This window comes from Heloderma suspectum, chromosome 5 (genome assembly GCF_057233095.1).
Source record: "Heloderma suspectum isolate Gila_16-S chromosome 5, 16-S_ref, whole genome shotgun sequence".
NCBI classification, from domain to species: domain Eukaryota; kingdom Metazoa; phylum Chordata; class Lepidosauria; order Squamata; family Helodermatidae; genus Heloderma; species Heloderma suspectum.
In genome coordinates this window covers 184,970,694-184,986,544 of record NC_139462.1, presented here as the reverse complement: position 1 = coordinate 184,986,544, position 15,851 = coordinate 184,970,694, and the positions used below count along the sequence as shown (strand labels likewise).

Here is a 15,851-nt window from a genome sequence, read left to right as displayed (position 1 = left end):
ATCCACTCCCACCCCCACCACACTCCCACTGAACAACATGCCATACCACAAATTGTTTTGTGAAAGTCCTCTTTGCTTCAAAAGTTGTTTCCCATCTGGCATAGGAATGGGGAGGTGGAGTCTGATAAACATAAGCCCAAAGCCCACACTGCTGTAAGGAACTCGTTGTGCTGTTCTTTAGGACACAACCAATGTTAAAAGGAACACGAGAGATCAGGCAATACATGATTACTAATGTCGTTTTGAAGGTCCCTTTCCCAAACCAATGAGGGACAGTATCATGAATGCTACTGTAATAACAATGCGTCTCAACCTCTCTTTTGCTTTCTTTCTTGTTGCTTTTTTTCTTTGGCAGCTTCCAACTCCTGCTTCTCATAGGCATCCTTTAGTGTCTTGCATGCTTTCTTGTGTGTAAACCAGTGCATTTTCTGGCAGTTCTGCTCACAGTAGATCACCTGAGGATGAACAAAATATGGTATTGTCTTGAAATGCAGTATTTGAATCACCCAGGGTACAGGAAGCATCCTTTCACTTCAGTACGGAAAATCAGAACTTTCTAATAACTGGCTTATTTTAACAACGGTTTGTTTTCCATTTGCTCATGCAGTTGGCAACTGAACTGCCAGTAGCTATTTCCTCATTTTTACTTTAGGACAGGGGTAGGCAGCCTTTTTGGGCCACAGGCACATTTGGCAATTTGAGAAACTGTCTTGGGCATCACAAAATGGTTCCCATGGCAGGCGTAGCAAAGGACATGTAACCTGCCCAAAAGACTGAATGCAAGGCAGAGGTGGGATCTGAGCCCCAACCCACTCAACAACTCCTAGTTCTAGTACTAGTTCCCCTCTACTCACTAGTTCCCCTGAAGTACTAGTTCCCCTCTACTCAGCACTGGTTAGGCCTCATCTGGAGTACTGTGTCCAGTTCTGTGCACCACACTTTAAGAAGGATGCAGACAAGCTGGAGAGGGTTCAGAGGAGGGCAACAAAGATGATCAGAGGACTGGAAACAAAGCCCTATGAAGAGAGACTGAAAGAACTGGGCATGTTTAGCCTTGAGAAGAGATAGGATAGCGCTTTTGAGGGGAGATAGGATAGCACTCTTCAAGTACTTGAAAGGTTGTCACAGAGAGGAAGGCCAGGATCTTTTCTTGATCATCCCAGAGTGCAAGACACGGAATAATGGACTCAAGTTAGAGGAAGCCAGATTCCAGCTGAACATAAGGAAAAACATTCTGAGTGTTAGAGCAATATGACAATTGAACCAATTACCTAGGGAGCTGGTGGGCTCTCCCACACTGGAAGTATTCAAGATGAAGCTGGACAGCCATCTGTCAGGGATGCTCTGACTTGGATTCCTGCACTGAGCAGGGGGTTGGACTCAATGGTCTCGTAGGCCTCTTCCAACCCTACTATTCTGATTCCTCTGAGCTCACAGTTTTCAGCACCAACAGAAACCTATCTCACAGGAATCCCAGTTGCTGGTAATAAAATGTGCTGATTTTTTTTCTTTTAAGTAGGAGAATAGGGCACCTTGGCAGCCACCAAGGAAGGTGTCCTGGGGTGTGTTTGCACTGGTGGGCACCATGTTGCTGACCCCTGCTTTAGGGGCTCTAAAGGATTTTGCAGAATATAGAAAGATATAACATCAGTAAAATGTTGATATGCTGGCGTCTTCTCCAAATAGGTGATAACAGCAAAATGGGTTGCTAGAATCCCAAACTACCAGTGGTATTTACCTGTAGATTCTTACCATTTTGCATATGGAACATCTTTTGGCTGCACCTTTTTCACCACATGTTGTACAAAATTCAGCCTCCACAAAGCCCACTTGGCCAGTAATGGCTTGTGTAAGTACAGAGAAGGCTGTAGGATCAGAGCCCTGGGGAAAAATACAAAAATAAAGACAGAGTAAGTCACTGCAGGAGTCCATGTGTGCTCCCCCCTCCCTGCCCCCCAGTTAGAACATTACAACACTGAAAACCGAGATTCAGAAGGAAGTCTGTTAAACTTCAGTGTATACTTTAGCACTTTGTGCTGTTATTAAATCCAGCATTCAAGTCCTTTGCCTAGCATACAGAGGGAAGAAGCAGGGAAATTCTTTTGTCACTCTCCGATATTAACTTTGCTTAACATGAAGTGAACCGGTGATGACATTCTTGTAACAAGATGATTTGCTTATATTCACAAAATACACAGTGAAGGATTAAGCAATTAATTTATTGCCATCTTGAGCAGAAAGAGATTGGCAGGATGTTTACTGTCTTTACAAGAAATAAAAATAAGCCTAATTATATGAATGCCATGCCGTGAAGGTTTATAGCAGGTGAATAAAAACAGACAGGCTTCTGCTATTTTTTACTTTTTGAAGAAAAGGTATCCAAATAATTTTCTTTTAGCTTAAGCAATGTCCAGATATTAAGCCTGTCCAGATATTGGTTGCAGATTGGCCATTAAATGGGCGTGTGTGTATTTTTAAGACGACCGCAGCAACAGCTTACATCATTGCTGGACCACCCAGATCTCCACAACCGTCAGAGGTGCTTCAGAAAGAAAAGTTCACCTAGATTTCCCCTTCTGTTTACTATTTTCCTTTTTGCATGTATACCAGATCTTGGAGTGGAAGACAAAGACACATGCAACACTAAGCCAGTATTTGTTTTAACCATGTTTTTTTGAACAAGCCAGGATTGGTCTGGCAGATGAGCAAAGAAATTGTGACTTATTTCTAGTAATTCCTGGTTTGTTCCCTCCCCCTCCCCCACCGGTTCTCCCCCACATGGCTCTTATTCATTTATATTTTTAAAAAAGGAGGTTCTCTGAGGTGATTTTACAGGATTTCAGCTAAGCATTCATTTAAAAAATACCAAACAACTGTAAGTCTGTAAGGGAAGCCACTAATGCTGAGAAACATCCATGAATTTCTAATTAGTAACTATATTAAGAACTACAGAACATTTTTAGGAAGGGAAAAATCAACCCAGGTCTCCATAAGTTTGGGGTTGGCTTGTTGCCACTGATTCCATTTTTCCTCCCAAACATCTGCACGTGCCAGATGTTCAGGGAAGAGGGGCTCCAATCACACTAGCCTTCAAGCAGACAAAGGCATCTTGAGTCTCATGCTGCTTGAAGGCAAAGAGCATCATGCTTCAGCCTGTAAGCTTCCCTGGATATGAAATCCCTCCTCCCCTTTCCAGAAGGATATCAAGTTAAGAAGGAACCCTAGTTCCTAGAGCAGGAATGGACAACTTGTGGCCCCCAGATATTTTGATCTACAACCGCCATCAGCCCTAGCCAGCATAGCCAATGGGGAGGATTCATGGGAGTTGTAGGCCAAAACGTCTGGAGGGCCACAAGTTGTCCACCCTTGCCCTAGAGAGTGAATTAGTGGATACCTATCACAATATGAGGAAACTCAAACCCAATTATTTTTACTCTGCACCAAGCACAGTTCTTGAAAACAAGTCAAAATGGAGTTGAGTTTGGACTTCTGGTTGGAACCAATGTCGCTCTGGCAGCTTCCCCACGGGTTCTTCGTGGGAGCTTTCTCAAACAGCTTTTTAAAAGGTTGAAAAACCTTTTCATTTCCCCGCTGGAATTAAATGGGGGGGGGGGAGGCAGCTCTGGATAACATCTTGGAGAAAAGTATCCCCCACAAGATAGTGGGGGGCCTGGATTCTAGGATTACCTCCCCAGAGCTTTACCAACGCAAAAAGCTGTACTGAGACTCCTATTTCATAGGAGAAAACAGGGCTGACATGTTCCATAATAATATATGCTTTAAGAAATATCAGCAACTTCTGAGGGATGATTTAAGAAATGTTAACAATATTTGAGAACATCTGAGGACCTGTAAGATCTGTTTGAGAGAAACATGTCTGCGCCAAGGAGAAGGAGCTGGCATCAACTCCCCCCACACCCCATGTGCCAAAGGTTTCGAGAACAGAAGATACAGGGGAATTATTTACTCTGATAAAGATTTTATCTTTGCAATTTACGGAGCAAGCCAAAAGGTTGGATTTAATCCAAAATTCCATCACTGCCTTGCAAGGAGCTATAGATTTAATTAATGTGTCATGGCAAAGAATGGAGACAAAAATTAATGAGCTAGAAGACCAAGTGGCAGGAAATGAAACTACGACACAAATTTGTTTTAAAAATGCCTCTGATAGAATTTCTCAACTGGAGGCCTTCACGAGGAGATCCAATGTACGTATTACTGGGATTAAAAATCTGTCTAATTATGTAAAATTGCCTATTTTCGTGGATAAACTTTTGCATGAGATATTCCCTATCCCATCTGATTATTTACTTGATATTGAGCAGGCATGCGCCAAATGCTGAAGGGACTGATTACACGAACATAGTTCAATTTGCAAAAGTCTCCACAAAGAATTATATCCTGCGTTTGGCAAGAGAGGGTGGAAGCCTTTCCTGGAAACAAGATAAAGTTATGTTATTTCCAGACTACATCAAAGAGGTGGCAAATAAAAGAAGGCAATTTATCAAAGCAAAAAATATGGCAAAACAAATGAACTTACAATATTACTTAGAATATCCTGCTACACTTTGTATTGTGTCTGAAGGCCAGATGAAGAAGTTTCAAAATCATGAAATGGCAGAGGCATGGCTGAACGTAAAAATGCGTGACAATTCTGTTACAACCCCATGAACTGGAATCTTTAAACAAGCTTTGTTAACTGTTTGAGTTTAGTCTACATGATCCAGGATAGCTCAGAAGATAAATGATTATAAATATATTCATTTACTCTCTTTCATCTTTTGTTTTTTCTTGCTTTTCTTTATATTTTTTATTTCAAAATAGATAATATATCTAGTATAAAATATATTACTGACTGGTGAAGGTTTATATTAAGTTTTACTATTATATAACACTATATAATAATATAGGCTTCTGGGAATGAACTGTAGACCTGTTTCTTTGATATAAGACTGATGATGTGATATTGAAACGTAAGGTTGTTTATTAAGCTGTAAGATTGTTAAGGTTATAGATATAGCTTTTAAAATAGAATGGCATCGGAGGCTGGGGGATATTGGAGTTTAAACTTAATTCTTTAAAGGGGAGGGGGAGGGAAGGGGAAAGAATCTTCTTTTTTCTTCACTTCCTTTTCTCCTCCCTTTCCCTTTTTTTTTCTTTTTCCTTCTCTCTTTGTTACTGTGGTGTCCTCATCAGAATATTGTATTGTTGGGAAATAGTAGTATTGAGCAGGTTGTTGATACTTTTGGTATTATTTCATTTATAAAGATAAAATAAATAAAAATATATTCAAAAAAAAGAAAACAGGTCAAAATGTATTTTCAAATGAATCAATTCATCTTGTGGACCTGCCAAATAGACGCAGAACACAGAGACAGAGAGATGTATTAAATAAACAAAATAAATATTCAAATAGATAACCTCACAATTTCAACTGGAGCAATGCTTCTCACAAGCTGCTGGAGCAAGGTAGCTTCACAGTAAGGAAATTTTCGGATGCATTCTCTGATGAGCTTCTCTTGATATACTGGAAAGCCATCTGTGTCTCTGCCTTTTAGTAGGCTGAAATTATTAAAGCAAATATGAAGGAAAAGGAAGTCATGCCAGTGCTTTTGGACAAATCCCTTCCTTTGTTTATAGTCCACATGGCTTCCTTCCTTACTTATGGTGTAGCATGTAGGCAAGGACTTAATGTTCCTATTGCATGCCCCCACCATGAGAGAGACAAAAGCTGCTAACACAGAAATGCCTTGTGTGCAAAACTTAAAATATATAAAATGATAATGTATTTCAGGTCTTATGCCAGGTAAACTTATGTTAACTATACTTCCAACTAAATAAAGAGTGCTTTCTTCTTCTACTACAAAAGCCATGGGCAACTGTAATGTAGTGCTTTTTACTTAATATCCTGCCCATCCAAGGGCAGCTTATAGTATGGTTATAACAATACAATACATGATTGCTATGAAGAGCAGAGCATCCCCAAAATAATCTTATTGTACAGTTGAGGAGATTAAGGTCGCAATCCTGTGCATGTTTACTCAGAAAGAAGTCCTACAACTCCCAGCGTGCTAGGGCATGCTGGGAATTGTAGGGCTTTTTTCTGTCTAAACATGCATAAAATTGCACCCTAAAAGGTTAAAGGACCTGGGCAAATAAAAAAAAAAGTATTTTCCTGGTGCAAAAGAGACATATGATAGCAGCAGGGGAGCCTCTGTGGGGTGCAAATTCCACAGATATAGCACCACCACTGAGAAGGCTCTTTTCCTAGTCACCATACACCAACAAGCTGTGCGCTTCTGCTGTCCTGGCACCAGCTACCTTCAGACGTTCACCTTGGAATTCACATAACCAGACATACGCTGCCAGCCAAGATATATATAGTTTCTCTTCACCTACTGCCCCCTGCTATCTGAGCATATTAAAAGCAAACCAAGTTCAGCCCAGCAACGTAAATACCACAACATTGTGCCACCACTACAGAGTCAGGGGAATGCCAGGCAAATAGATTTGCCAAGGGAAACGTGCAGGTAGCCATCACATGCTGACAACATGGCAGCCACCTGGCCCTGCCAACAAGCCCAGAAAGAGGGAGCGAGGGCTGATAGAATGGAGCAGGAAGGGAGGGTCACTAAGAGGAGATAGGATAGAGCAGAGAAGAGCAGAACCCCTTTCTGTTTGGCAAGACTAATGTATATGAGTGGGGGATGTTTATGAGTAAACAAAAACGTTTATGAGTAAAGAAAAGAGGAAGAGTACTTTTTTTGTCCCTCCCATCTGAAGAATGGCAGAGAGACCAATCCTATGGCCACTAGACGCTGTCTAGAGGGCCATAGGATATGCTGTTTTCCGGGAACCGACAAAGAGCATATTTTGGTTCCTGGAAATCTGACTTTCCACCTCATCCGCGCTGCCTTGGAGGCAGCGTGGAGAAGCCCCATCCTCCGTGCTCACAAGAGGAGCACGGAGCAACTGAAAAGAGGCATTCGGGGGGAGTGTGTTCTGGGGCAGGGAGAGTGGAGCTGCGTGTACGACACATCCAACGTGTCATACGGCAGCTTCCTCTCCTGCTTCCCCCCCCCCGCTAGGCAGCCGAAAACGGCTGTTTAGCGAAAAAAAGCAAGGCAAGAGAGGTGCGGAGGGAATGATCCCCTCGTGCCTCTCCTGCCTTGCTTTGGATAGGCGGTCGCCTCTGAAGTCAGAGGTGGACAACTATCTAATTAGGATTGCGCCCTTAACCTTTGATAACCATAGTGAACACTGCTCCAGTGCTGCTTATATGGCTGTTTAAAGGATACTGAGCAGCAAGGCACTCACCCTACCCCTAGCCCCCTGAAGATCTCCCAGGGAAGGGAAATGAATTCCAGTTTGATCAAGTACATTCAAAACAAGGCATGGCTCTTGTACCTGTGCAGAGCTAATATATGCACAGGTAACTACTTGAATGGCATGGATAAGCAACCTGTCTTTCCTTAGACATAAAATAACAAGACGCCATTTGGAATGGATTTAATGTCATTTATGATAAGACCATACCTTTTGATTAATCCATCCAATTTATCCTCTCGCTCCTTAAGGAAAAGGATACATTTCTGGAAAATGCAACTAATGTAGTGCATTTTCACTGCCAGGACTTCATTCATATCCCTCTGCTTCATGCACTTCTCACAAATCAGATCCAACACTCCGTAACATTTCTGCATTGCTTCGACTTCTGCCAGAAGAGGATTTTCTTTCACTAGCAACACAATCTATAGGAAGGAAACATTAACAAGAGCTGTATCTAACAAGTAGGGGGTTTATTCTGAATAGATTAAAACAGGTGATACAGGTGACTGCTATGGGCTCATCATAATAGGACTTCTTGCTCTTTATCTTTTCCCATAAATAAATAAGTTGTTTTACTTAAAATGGCTGAGCTATTTTAGTGCCACTGTACATGCATACTGATTGCAAGAAGTGAGGATCATAAAAAATGAATTCATCTTTGATAAAGTAGCTGAAAATAACTTTCTAATACACAAACACCAGGCCCTTTTTTAAGCTACGGGGCTTCATAGGAACTATTACATAGCTAAGAGGAATATCACATAAACCTATCCAAGCTCTTCATTTTCATGAAAGTGCTCATGAGATTTTGTTTAGCAGAAGCAAGAAACATGGACACCCAATCTACAGGTTCAACGAAGCTGGCAGTTCTTAAGATGTATATGCCTCAGTGAAAAATCCCTATGTAAAACAAAACCTGGGTTACCATAGCAATGAAAATGCTTCTCTCCCCAATGTGGTAACCTTTCAAATGTTTCACATGGAGCCTATTTTCATAAATATCTCACAATGTGAAAATGAGGTATTTTGGAAGCAGGGCCCGGATCTATGGCATGTCAAAAAGGGAACTCCAAATCATGAATTAGCTACAGGTCAAATTTTGCCACCCCACTCCTCAGGTTAAATACTCCCCTTAGGGGGCTGAGCTTATTCAGCAAGGTTCAAATTACTTGGCAATATGCGAAGAAGAGAAGCCAGTGTAAGGATACTATACCTTAACAGGATGCAAATTGGTAGTTGTAATGATCTTATGCAGAGGCCCAGCCAACTTAACTGGCAGTTTGGGTTCTTTGTCTAGTCCTTGTGGTTTCGTATAGTAGTCTAGCCTTTCCCGAGGAAAGAAGTTGTTGATAACAGTTACACAGTCATGTTGACCTAAAAAGAGAATGGTGTATCTTTATGGTGAGAGGAAAACACCCCAACAAATGATAAACACATGAAGCTGGTCAAGAACTAATCACATTTGGAGAGGAGGAAGTACAGTTCTAATAAACCACAGAGCAACAGAGCAAAAATACTCTCTCATTAAGCTCTAGAGATTATTTGTCAGTTTTAATGAGTAAAGCAACTTTTAAGATGCATTTCAGACCCACAGTTCTAAACAACTCACTCCCCACTTTATAGGCTTGAGTTTATTTGCTCAGCTTCACAGTGTCAGGATTTTCTTGAGCCCTGCAATTTACATTTGGGTACAATACAGAGTATGAGGAGTTTAGAGTTTAAGGGGTAGGAGATGGTGCTTATCGGGGAGGGGGTTAATGCTAATGTGTAACAGGGTAAGTAGGGGAGCAAAATCTATTTTGTTAGAAGTTTGCTAGATGCCATATATAAATTGATAAAAGATATCCTGTCAGTTGGAAGGTTATCAACTGTCTCTTCCTTATAAGGAAACTGGGTAAAAAGGTAAGGGGTCACAAAAAAGAACACAGTTGTGGTTTGGGATTCCTCTGTCTAGAGATAAGGGAAGAAAAAAGGAGCTGTTGACCACATAAAAGGAGAACTTAGTCCTGTTTTGTAGTCAACACCTTACATAAAGGAGGGAGGTGATATTGGGGACAAAAGGATTGATTTTCTGGTAACAGGATGACCTATAATGTCAAGATTTTAAAATATGTAATAAGAAGGAGGTCACCAAGTTTGAAAGAGTATTGAAGTCCATGCATAATGGGACAGGGTGTCTTTCTCCTCGTTACAAGACCTCCAATGGGGGGTGGGGTGGATCCTGTATTGTAATTAAAGTTCCAAATCTTTGCCAGAAAAAGGAGGCTCCCCTTGCTGGTAAAGTACAGGTGTGAGCATTGGCATTCAGCTGCAGCATGTACAGGTATGGCTTTGCTTGGCTGAAGGTTTGAGTGTGTGTTAAACTTTTTCCTTCTTTAATAAATACATTTAGTTTATGTCATTGTTCTAGCCCTTATTTGTAGAATTTAAGTAAATCTGTGTGAATCTGAACACACACTCTCAGTCCCCAAAGGAACCTCATCTACAACATCAGGGCCAAGCTGAGGCTGTTTAAACTAAGTGTGCCTAAGTATTCAATACCAGGGACCCTGAAATTTTAGCCTCCAGTTTTTCCCTTACAACAGTACAAATTAAATCTAAAAACAATGTCCATATGGCACTGGGAATCCGGCAAGGATTTAATCCTTCTTGAAGATATTGCATTTCATTACCACATTTGAAAGTGGCTCATAGAAACATTATATGATTGCAGTTTGCTCACCTTTTAACTGATGGCAGAATGCTTACTGGTTAAGTCTGATGAATAGGCGTTTCTTTTTTAGAAACACAGATTGCAAAGTTTCCTGTGCAGACTGACAATTATATTAGAAAGAAAATGACCACGTCTTTGTCCAAGGACTGTTCAGACTGATATTTGGTGGATGCGGTACGTGGGGGTGATTCTCCCCAAGATGGAAGGTGATCCATGGAATAAACTGTAGGTGTCAGGCTGCTTTGTAGACTTCCCTCTGCTACAAATTTCAATCATTTGTCTACAGGGCCTTCAGTCTAAAGGCCATTTTTATAAGTGACACTAATGGATGAGACAAACTCTAATTGTCTTACAATCCTGTGTATGTGTTTGTGTACAATCTTTGAAAAACTACGAAGTTTTTTTTGAGAAAGCTTAAATAAATTAATGGGTGGTGCTGCTCCATGCCAGCCCTCCCACCCCCTTTCCCAGGCAAACACATAAACAAAAACCGTTTTTTCCTTGATGGTGTATACTTAAATGGAAAACTCCCAAGGAGCATCAGTTAATTATGTATACGGATATTTACATGCAGCTTTTCAGCCCACGATGTCCACTCCATGCTGCTGCTTACAGTCTCCCCATTCTCAAAGAAAAAGTGTGTGTGCGGGGGAAGATTTTTTGTTGGGAACTGGGTGAGGAAAAACTGACAGGGAAAGCTGGCTAGCAGTGGGGACAAACCCCATTTTAAGCCAAGCCCAAATTTGACACTCATCTAGATTCAGCTTAAAACAAGGTGGCTTTCTGTATTAGGGGAGTTTGTGTGTCCAACTCCTGCTGATTCTGAATTCAGCCTCCTTGGGCCTCCACCCATTAATGTTAGAGGAGGATTCGAGTAAATTAGCAAACACACAGCGAATGTTTTTAATCCAAAATGGAGACTTCCCCTTGTATTAAGAGGAAGGTAGCGAATGTTTCTTACTTCAAAAAAATTAATAACAATCAATACATTAAATGAAATCAAGCTATTTAATCTCATAGCCTTAATGAAACATAGGAGCGCCTTTCCATTTACCCACAAAGGCAGCCATCTGAGCTGCTGTCCTCCCCACAGAGTTGATGACGTCTGTCTCTGCTCCAGCCTCTAACATCATCCAGGTAATTTCTTTGTTGCCTGAATATAGAAGAGACCAAGTTTTATAAGTCTGTACAAAAGCTTCAGTCAAGTAAAGATTTTTTGGAGTCCATTTAGCTTAATATTGCCTGCTATACTGTCTGGCAGTGGGTCTCCAGGATTTGGGACAGACGTCTTTCCCAGCCCTACCTGGCAATGCGAGGGACTGAAACTGGGGCCTCTTGCATGCATAGCATGTGCATGCAAAGCTACTATCCTTCCCCCTACTCAGTAGCTGGCAACTTGTCAAAAACTAAAAAAACATTTAGGGTATAATCCTATGTATTTTCAGACAGAAAAAAAGTCCTCCATCTACCAGGACTGGGGAGTGCTGGGAGTTTAGGACTCCCGCCCCCCCAAACTAAACACACATGGGATTGCACCCTTACTTTCTCTTAGGTTCAACTCTGCCTCTTTTATACACAATCAATTCACACTGGCATCAAGTGCTCACAGCTACACTAACTTTCTCCCATGTGTAGCACTAGACAAGAAATACTTACTGCTAATATCTGTTTTTCTTTTAAAAGACAGCACTACTGTGTCCTCCTAACTAGAACTAGGAATTCAGATCACCAAATAAGTTACAAGTTAGTATTTCCACAGCGAGATTAGTCTATTCACCTGCAAAAGGAAATCAGCCTTTTCCTTTATTAGTATTGCTCTTCTTGTACTTTCCCCATTATATGTTGGTGTCAATGAGAACTAATACCAAAAACCAATGGTGAGGGTGGGTGGGTAGATAAGGGGAGGAGGGCTTATGTCAGTATTGAAAGAGATATTTGCCCTAGTTTGAGGCAGAGCTTTTTAAAATAACTCTCCAATTTATGTTATATTTACATCTATCCTGCATCATACCTGATGTTTTCCTTACATGAGTCTGCTGTTGGGTAGGGTTAAAAAATCCAACCAAACACTCAGCAGTCACAAGCAAGGATAATGTGTACCTCTATTTTGCCAGATTTATGCTCCTTGGGAAGCCACTACTAACTGAAATTTCCCCAACAACTGTAAACCCGTCAAAATAGATACATGTATGATCTTCTTATATGACTATGAGTGCCAGCTATTGTTTCTTTCCTAAACTAGACTTGGGAATACACCATGGATGAATTTGTCTTCGAACACTGCAGAAGTGGCCATGAGGAGGTAGCCAGGGTGGTGAGCCAGGGTGTGAGAGAGAGTGTATGGTGTGGAGATTCAGTGTGAGAGACAAAGAGATGGGGGGAATGGGTTTGCTGGGGTGGGGGAAGAAAAAAAGAGTTTGCCTTCTGTGAAACCCATGGTTCAAAGATGTAGTTTAGTCTTTGAACTGGATTCAAAGACTAAACAGAGTTCAAAGATGCTGTTTAGTATGTGGGGACTCAGACTCAACCTCTGCCTTGTACTCACTCCTTTGGACAGGTTACTTGTCCTTTGTGACTTGGTGGTGGTGCCTTGGACAGTCCCTAAAATTGCCAAAGGTGCCCACAGGCCCAACAGGTTTGCCTACCACAGTTCTATATCATCCAAGATACCAACCAGGAATGGCCCTGGAGTAGAAAAACCATGCATTCCATCTCCCCATCCCAGTGGTTAGACAATTTGCTGTTGTTTTTTAAGTTATGTTTAAAATGGTAGTAACTCAATTTTAATAACTGTTGTTATATTATAATATTATAATAACACAACCTTGTGTATATTTATTTATCATACTTGGCTTCCTACTGGACCTAAGAACTAGCAAGTCATCACAGACACTAGAATCCAGGAGATGTCATCCACAGGGCCCATATGGATTGCCTTATACTTCTATTTTGTGCCCTTCAAACACCTGTGCATTCATTTTTCAAAGTAATGAATATTTCTGACACTACTCATCACACAGCAAGGACATTTACTTTTCGTTTCACTCAGGTATTTTGTTCAGTAACTATCATCTCTTGCTTCCTGAAAATTCTGACACTAGCAACCCAATTCTGTGCGTGTCTGCTTTTGAAGTGAAATCCCATTTAGTTTATTGGACATTTCCAAACAAGCGAGCATAGGATTGCAGCATTAGCCTTCAAGTAACAAGTGCTTTGCTTAATATCCTTGCATGCATACCGAGAAGGCCAAACAAATCTAACTAAGCCAGTAGTAAGTACCACAGTGCCATGTTGGCTACTATATGAAAGATGTGAGATTCTGCTCGAACACTGTGTATTTAGTTGTAGTGCAATATCTTTAATAAAATTGTTAGAGCTAACAGTTAGCATGCATAAAACTGAGAAAACAGATTTAAAATCAATCTACCCTCTCTTCTGAGATAGTGTCACACAAGCCATTAGAAAGGGTAGGGATGTTTTACTCAGAATGAATATGTTACTGTGTTCTTTGAATTTTGACTTTTTTGTAAATTGTTTTGGGACTCTTTTTGGTTGTGTGAAATGATATATACATTCAATAAACTAAACCTCAGAGAACTCTCTCCAAAGTGAATGGAGAACACATTGGCTTGAGATGAACAGCAGTTCCTGGAGATCTTTCCTTGCAAAAGTGAGACAAGTGATAAGCAAGTGCCAGGAGACGCTGTCCAACCAATGCTACCTGAATTAGTGGCCAAGTAAATAGAGCCTACTTCCTTCTTCCAAAGGCCAGTTTTGTCTATTCCCTCAATGGTAGGGAAACTTGTAAATTGGTTCCTAGCCTACAGTTATTTTGCTGCTTTTTCAAAGAAACTTGGATGACATAAGAATGAGGAAGCATCCAAGATACACAAACATGCTTAGAAACATTGTACAACTATTTATCAACATCTCTACCCAATCTCCCCTCCGGCAGACAGAAATGACACACAAGAACAAAACTGGGTCATTCACATTCCAAGTTCAAAATTTGCATCCAACTACCAATTGTCAGATTACTGATTAGTTTTCTAATACAAAACCACCACCACTAAAGCAGTGTACAATAAAAAGAAAATACAATGTATTTAAAAATCAAGAATACATCATTAGGAAGAGAACTATAGTACAACATTAATAGTAAAACATCAGATCAAACTGACCATGCCTAATTTTGCTTATTAAGTAGAAGGCAAGCTACCTTACCTGTAGCTCAATGGCACTGAACCAAAAAACCCAACCCCACTTCATAGACAGAGAAAGACACAATGGGTTCCTCTCTTGGCACCAAAAGGAAGGTGTAGTTAATGGAAAGACAAAAAATGTGTCTTACCCGAGAGCCCAGCAAACATCAGGGCAGTATATCCATGCTCATGTTCATTGCAGTTTACGTCAGCTCCATGTCGCAACAGCAGTTTGCACACGTCAACTTTCCCTTTGTATGCTGCGTGCATAAGAGGGGTCATGCCGTGCTAATGAGTGAAGAAATAAATGCAAGAGTTTTAAAATATCTGTTTCTTCTGCTCCAGTGGTATTTCAATACCAGTGCACACAGTATTGATTTGCTACATGGGCTGACACAAAAAAGGCAAACTCTGAAGAGCTGCTAAAATAAAAAGGTGGCTCTCCAAGCATCATAATTTGATGTTTGCTTTGTTACACTGCCTCAAGAGAATATTCTTGACTATATCCACGCAATACAATCCAGATTTTAACAAACTTGTTTTTCCCTGTTTTTCCAGAGGATACCTTTGTATGTATTCAGCTTTAATGACATTAGGCAAGCTTTTAATGAGAATGAAACTTGAGAAACTTTCTACGTAGCAGCTGCAATTCTTTTTTCTAATACATGCTTATGGTAATTCTTATACTAAGGACTACGGCATTGAAAAAACTTTTCAGTTTATATTTTTGTAATAACAAATATGCCTAGCTATTGGTATATCAGCACATAATAAAGCTCCCTTACCTATCTCAGATCGATCAACAATTAAAGCTAAACAATTCTGAAGCCGCAATACCAAAGATTTCACTTTTTTAAAAAAAAGGCAGGAGGACAAGGAACATATCATCAACTTACACTGAAGTAGTTACGCTTTTAAACCCTATATAACTATTTTAACGGTGAGGCATTAGTTAATAAAAGCTCCAGCTATTAGAAGGATGAATTCAAATTCCTTGTCCACAAACAAGGAACTGATTTGGGTTGTTATAAAATAAAGATTCTAAGGGAGCAACCCTATGTACGTTTAGACAGAAATAAGTCCCAAGTCCTACAACTCCCAACATGGCACGTTTAAATGGAAATAAGCCCTACAACTCCCAGCATGGCTGCTGGGAGTTGTAGGACTTATTTCTGTCTAAACATGCCTTGGATTGCACCTTAAAAGGACAGAAGACTAATACTGGAAACCACTGTGGAATCACTATATCCAAATGCCTTATGCTACTAGTGGGTTGCTTTAGCCAACAACTTCAAGGACGACTGCCTTTATTTTTTTACTACCAATGGACCATCATCATCAGAGGGCCTTCTTGGGGGTGGCCTTCCATTTCTGGAATAATGTCCCTGATGATTATGACAATATTGTCATCTTTTCGGTGCCAAGTTAAAACTGCCCTCCTCTCAGGCTTTTGGCAGCATGTAAGCAGTCTCTTTGATTGTCTCTGGCTGATTGTTTTAAGTTGTTTTAGCTATATGTTGTTGTGTGTGCTATTTGTTCTATATCATTATGTGAATGGTTTGATACTTTATTTAATGTATTTTAATGTTTTTTTAATTTTTGTGAAC

General features: G+C 40.5%; 1 protein-coding gene across 1 annotated transcript in view; it reads right to left on the bottom strand.

The window, feature by feature from the left end:
* The window catches only part of ANKMY2 (ankyrin repeat and MYND domain containing 2), a 35,906-nt gene that overhangs the window by 5,152 nt on the left and 14,903 nt on the right, over positions 1 to 15,851 (bottom strand). Inside the window, exons 3-9 of the mRNA XM_084858644.1 lie at positions 14,394 to 14,532; positions 11,097 to 11,195; positions 8,543 to 8,703; positions 7,537 to 7,751; positions 5,427 to 5,562; positions 1,753 to 1,881; positions 314 to 455 (exon numbers count right to left, since the gene is read on the bottom strand). Of these exons, the coding sequence (XP_084714770.1) occupies positions 314 to 455; positions 1,753 to 1,881; positions 5,427 to 5,562; positions 7,537 to 7,751; positions 8,543 to 8,703; positions 11,097 to 11,195; positions 14,394 to 14,532 (1,021 nt within the window). The remainder of the gene's footprint in view (positions 1 to 313; positions 456 to 1,752; positions 1,882 to 5,426; positions 5,563 to 7,536; positions 7,752 to 8,542; positions 8,704 to 11,096; positions 11,196 to 14,393; positions 14,533 to 15,851) is intronic.